Raw genomic sequence first — 5,690 nt, forward strand, 5'->3', positions numbered from 1 at the left:
GGCTTTCCGTTATGATTGCAACGTTGAAACAGGTAGCGCAACTGGCCAACGTTTTCCTTGCACAGGAACGTATACGGATCTTCCCTGCAAAAGTTAGTGATTCAAGACGAAACGCATGCCAAGAACCCTCGAAGCTTATTTTCCGTGGTTGTTTAGATGCCGGTGCTTGGTACTACTATCTACCATGTTCTGTGCAGCAGTGATGTCCATCAGCCCTTATCCGTTGTCGGCGGTGTGTTCGTGTTGCTGCACACCCTGCCGCGTTAAAATCTTGGCGGAGTTGGGAAGCTTCGTCAAGTCGCTAGTGGAATTGTTCTTTGGTCTCAACATCGGTTTTGTATTTTTATAGAACTTCCACCTGCCCAATAGAGCGTCCGGATATTTTAGGTGCATATTCGTAAATCGTGGTCCGCGGAGCCATTAACGTTGGGAGAAGATTTTATGCGAACCATTTGCGGTCCTTTTACTATAAAAGGTTTTACGTGGCGAGTCCCAAGTCCAGCATACAGCCCATTATAGAGCGAACCGCATCAAGACAGACTGATACCAGTTTGCAGCCGCACCTACTGACTCCAGCGAGCCCTCAAACCGAGTTTGTCGGACTGGTTTAACCGAAAGTAACACTCTTTCTGTCATAACCCAAGGCCCCACCCGGGTCGGTTACCGCATCTCGCATATGCTCACGTTGCCCAGAGTGCGCGAACAAGAAAGAAAGAGTCGGAATTGAGCATAGTCGTGCAATTCTACTTGCATACCCAAGAGAACGATCATACCCTGCTGCCTACCATTCTGTTCCATCCCTCTACCTTATTTTAAAGACTTGAGGCCTTAATGAAATTGTGTACATTGCCGGTATTATCATTTACGATATAATTGCGATAAGTAGCATTGTGCTACATATTTTGTAGGGAAAAAATGAAATCTAAAACCTTTAACTTCTGCGAATGAAACAAAATAGCATATACACATCGTCATCTCAAGCACCCAATGCCAGATTATATATATTTGTTAAGTCACGGCCGAGCTGTCGTTTATAGGTTGATTAAATCAAATTGATTACGAATACAAACAACTCTATATACATAGATTATAAATTTATTGGCGTACTCATGTGTATATAACTATGGACATACATTAGACCGTACCACCTTACAAACAAGCAAAAAAAACTTCACTGTACACCCCTGAGTGTTAAGTATTTTTGCAAAGCAACTCCGAAAGAAATCATCTTTTTACGAAGAATTTAAAAAGGGAACCCCTACGTTTGGCAATAAAAAAAAATATTATTTAGCTTAGAAGGTGTACGGCGAACTTTTTCCTCTGGTACGGTCTAATGTATGTACACATACATACATGGGAAGCTTGTTACGCCCCAACCTCTGCAATATAAACAAAGTCCATATCGCTCCGATGAAAACAAAAGCTATCGCACTTACAGTGCCTCAGTTTTACAGTAGCTCCCAACACGGCTAGCAGCAGAAGCGCTTCAAAAAAAAAAACGAGCTATCCATCCAACTTTAATTTTTAGTATAACAATCGCAAATACCTGCAAATAGTATGGGAAAACTAGTGTTGTACGGCGTCGATGCTAGTCCACCGGTGCGTGCTTGCAAGTTGACCCTGGCTGCGCTCGGTTTGCAATACGAATACAAATTAGTGAAACTACTTGACGGCGAACACCGAACCGCCGAATTTGAACGCAAGAATCCACAGCATACGGTACCGGTGCTCGAGGACGATGGCCAATACATTTGGGACTCTCACGCTATTATTGCATACTTGGTACGACGTTATGCTAAGGACGATTCACTTTATCCCAAGGACTTTTTAAAACGTGCCGTGGTCGATCAGCGTCTTCACTTTGAATCGGGTGTATTGTTTCAGGGCTGTTTGCGTAACATAGCATTGCCAGTGGTCTATGACAATGAGAGCGATGTGCCGCGTGCAAAAATTGATGCCATTTATGAAGCATACGACTTTCTCGAGGCTTTCCTGGGCGATGAACCGTATATGTGCGGTAAAACAATCACTTTAGCCGATTTTAGCATCGTATCCTCCGTATCTAGTTTCGGGGATTTGGCGCCTATCGATGGGGCTAAAAATCCGAAATTAAAAGCTTGGTTGGCACGCATTAGCCAATTGTCCTACTATAATCAAGCGAATGGGTATGGTGCCAAAATGCTGATCGATATTTTGAAGGAAAAGATTAAGCGAATTGTATAAGCGATATAGAGCCACAGGAAATGTTTTGAGATACATATGTGTGTGTGTATTTAGCTGATTTATCAGTGATTTTGATTGCAATAAAATAAATTTAGCGATAAGTGGTAAATAATCAAACGCCGAGTGCTTTTAATTACATACAACAAATACATATTCATAAATACTGGGTGCATACATACAGTGCCGGATTTAGGATCTATGGTCCCCTAGGCTCTTTCCGTGGTGCGGGCCCCCTGGGAGTACAATCTAAAAATACATCATTTGTAAATTTTGAACCACTTTAATTTTTGACCGACTTCCCAAAAAGGAGGAGGTTCGTCGGAATATTTTTTTTTTTTTTATTTTATTTTATTTTTTTTTTATGTATGTTACCGCATAACTGTGGACCACGTCAACCGATTTCGATAACTCTTTTTGCATTGGAAAGGTAGTGTCTCAGAGGTGGTCCCATACTAATCTGGTTTAGATCCGATCATTGGATCATGATATATATATATACATTTTTTTAAGTTGGTTTTTTTTGCCTTGCGTAGTAGTGTGGGTATTGAACAAAAAAAAAGTTTTTGATTTTTTCACATATGTACATACTAGGGCTGCTAATTCCGGGATTCCGGGAGCCCAGACTTTTTTAGGTCCCAAAAATCCCGGGATTATTTGCCAAGAATCCCAGGATTTTCGGGATTTGTAATTTGTACTTGTTGGCAATAATAGAAACGCCATAGTTGACCATTTCTTTCCTTTTTTTCATATTTTTTTTTTATAAATGTCTAGCTCACTATACATATGTACATACATGAGTAACACCGCGCGGCATGCAACTTTACACACAAAAAGATCAATATATTCGCCAAATACAGCAAAATTGCGTTTTATCCTTGAATATCCTTTTCAATACCTATGCGTCCTTGTGAACCCCAAAAAAAAATTTTTTTAATTCTACAGAATTTTTTCCTTCATTTGGTACCCATATTTTCTACATTGCACTGAATTTTTTATATAATTTTTGGAATCAATCATATTTTTGAAACTATAAGGCCTTTACGAAAAATTCTGTCGTCAGCGAGAAAAACTAAAAACTGCATTTGACCTATGGTTTCGTGGGTATGTATATTGTTTGCTTCGTGTTTTGTTTTTGTCGTTCGGTATAATTAACTGAATATAAATAGATATGCATTTCAAGATTTGTACAAAAATGCAAACAATATTCACCAACATTCAAACATTTTACTCAGAATTTTTAGAAAAGTTCTAGGTAAGCAGTTGTATAGCCCATTAAATTACAGTAGGTTAAAGTGCAAGTTTCAAGTGGCTAAAAATAACCTTGATTTTTTATAGTTTTTTTTTTTTTTCTGACGGTGACAAGCATTTTTTTCCATACAAAGTATGTATGTAGCTGCTGGAAACTTGCAGTTCATCCTCCTATAACTTAACGGGCTATAAAACTGCGTACCCAAAATTTTTCTAAAAATTCTGACTAAAAAGTTTGAGATTTTGGGTTAATTTTTTCGCATTTTTATAATTTTTGTACAAATTTTTAAATTCGCATTTATCCAGACATAGCACGGATCGTAAAATTCGAAAAAATTAACATCCCTAGTACATACATATGTATATTAATTTATTGTAAATTTAATTTTTTTGTCTTTCTTTTTTAAATTTTTTATGTGGCGCGGGCCCCTAGGCTAGCGCCTATGTAGCCTGTGCTTAAATGCGGCCCTCATACATACCTAAACAAATGATTGACATGGCGGCATGCGGAATTCTTCTTCTTCTTATTTGGCGCTGTAACCGCCTAAGCGATTTTGGCCGAGTCCAAAACAGCACGCCAGTCATTTCTCTTCTGTGCTAACTGACGCCAATTGAAAATGCCAAGTGAAGCCAAGTCCTTCTCCACCTGGTCTTTCCAACGCAGAGGAGGCCTTCCTCTTCCTCTGTTCCCAGCATCGCGGCCCGCGTTGAATATTTTCAGAGCAGGAGCGTTTCTGTCCATCCGAACGACATGGCCAAGCCAGCGGAGCCGCTGAATTTTAATTCGCTGCACTATGTCTATATCGTTGTAAAGCTCATACAGCTCATCGTTAAATCGTCTGCGATATTCGCCATCACCAACGCGTAAAGGTCCGTAAATCTTTCGCAGAATCTTTCTCTCGAAAACTCCAAGAGCCGCCTCATCAGATGCTTTCATTGTCCATGCTTCCGCGCCATACACCAGCACAGGCATGATGAGTGACTTATAGAGTGTGATCTTTGTACGACGAGAGAGGACTTTACTTCTCAATTGCCTACTCAGCCCAAAGTAGCACTTGTTGGCAAGAGTGATTCTCCGTTGGATTTCAAGGCTGACATTATTATTGGTGTTAATGCTGGTTCCCAAATAAACGAAGTCGTCTACTTTTTCAAACTTGTAACTGTCAACAGTGACGTGGGTGCCAAGACGCGTATGCTCTGACTGTTTGTGTGATGACAGGAGATACTTCGTTTTGTCCTCGTTCACCACCAGACCCATTCGCTTTGCTTCTCTATCCAATCCCGAGAAGGCAGAACAGACGTAGCCCTTGTTTTTACCGATAATATCGATGTCGTCGGCATACGCCAGCAATTGTACGCTCTTATAAAGTATTGTGCCTGAGCGGTTCAGTTCTGCGGCTCTTATTATCTTCTATTAAGACTTTTAATTACCTCGAATGATTTTCAAGCGTTCTTATACAACAATGTTTATCTGTTCGTCCATTCGAGCCTTATAATAATAATGAAATCAATAACTAATTTAGGAGATGCATTTCCATTATTTACTAATATAATAGCTTTGTTTAGTTCTTCAATCTGTATTTCGCTGAATATTGAAGCTATGGCAGCGACGAATTAATTGTTCAACCATTTAAATCCAGTAATGGGCTCATACATACATATGTCTGTAAAATTCCAGCAAGTCGGACCTTAAACACGTTTTCTTTTTCGAACAAGTCAATCCCTGGCCCACCTACCGGAAGAAAGTATTATATATTTTAACCCAGGAAAAGGTACCGCTGATCGGAATTTCGTTTACATATGCATAAAACCGAAAACATGCAAGAAAAAATACATACGTATGTATAAATTAATCATAAGAAACTGAGTATTTGCTTTTTAAAAAGTTACTTTAAACTTAAAAATGTCAAAATAAAACTTGTTGTTTTCATAAATTTCAAACAGATGAATTATAATATCCCAACGGTTTTTACCCTCCATTCCCGCCCATCCGCACGAGGGGCGCAGTCCGCATGACGTACGGAACCAATATTTTAAATTTTTGTGCCGTGTCACGATAGCCAGGAGTTTGTTAAGTGTCGAGATCTAAAACTGTTCAGCTACAGAACTAAATTCATCAGCTGATTTTATGTATTTATGTCAATAATTCACTTATTGAGAGAGGAGAGTATCGCTTTCTTAATGCTGAAAAGCGGATCTGATATATCAAACGTGCTGGA

At 39.3% G+C, this 5,690-nt stretch overlaps 1 protein-coding gene across 1 annotated transcript; it reads left to right on the forward strand.

Annotated features, from left to right (window-relative positions):
• Positions 1 to 1,412: 1,412 nt before the first annotated feature.
• LOC108377293 (glutathione S-transferase 1-like) lies at positions 1,413 to 2,340 on the forward strand. The gene has a single exon (XM_017633892.1). The coding sequence runs from the start codon at positions 1,558 to 1,560 to the stop codon at positions 2,221 to 2,223; it is 666 nt and encodes a 221-aa protein (XP_017489381.1). The 5' UTR covers positions 1,413 to 1,557; the 3' UTR covers positions 2,224 to 2,340.
• The last annotated feature ends 3,350 nt before the right edge of the window (positions 2,341 to 5,690 follow it).

Source organism: Rhagoletis zephyria, unplaced genomic scaffold, assembly GCF_001687245.7.
Source record: "Rhagoletis zephyria isolate East Lansing unplaced genomic scaffold, Rhagoletis_zephyria_1.1 Rzeph_scaffold_00001, whole genome shotgun sequence".
Lineage (NCBI taxonomy): Eukaryota > Metazoa > Arthropoda > Insecta > Diptera > Tephritidae > Rhagoletis > Rhagoletis zephyria.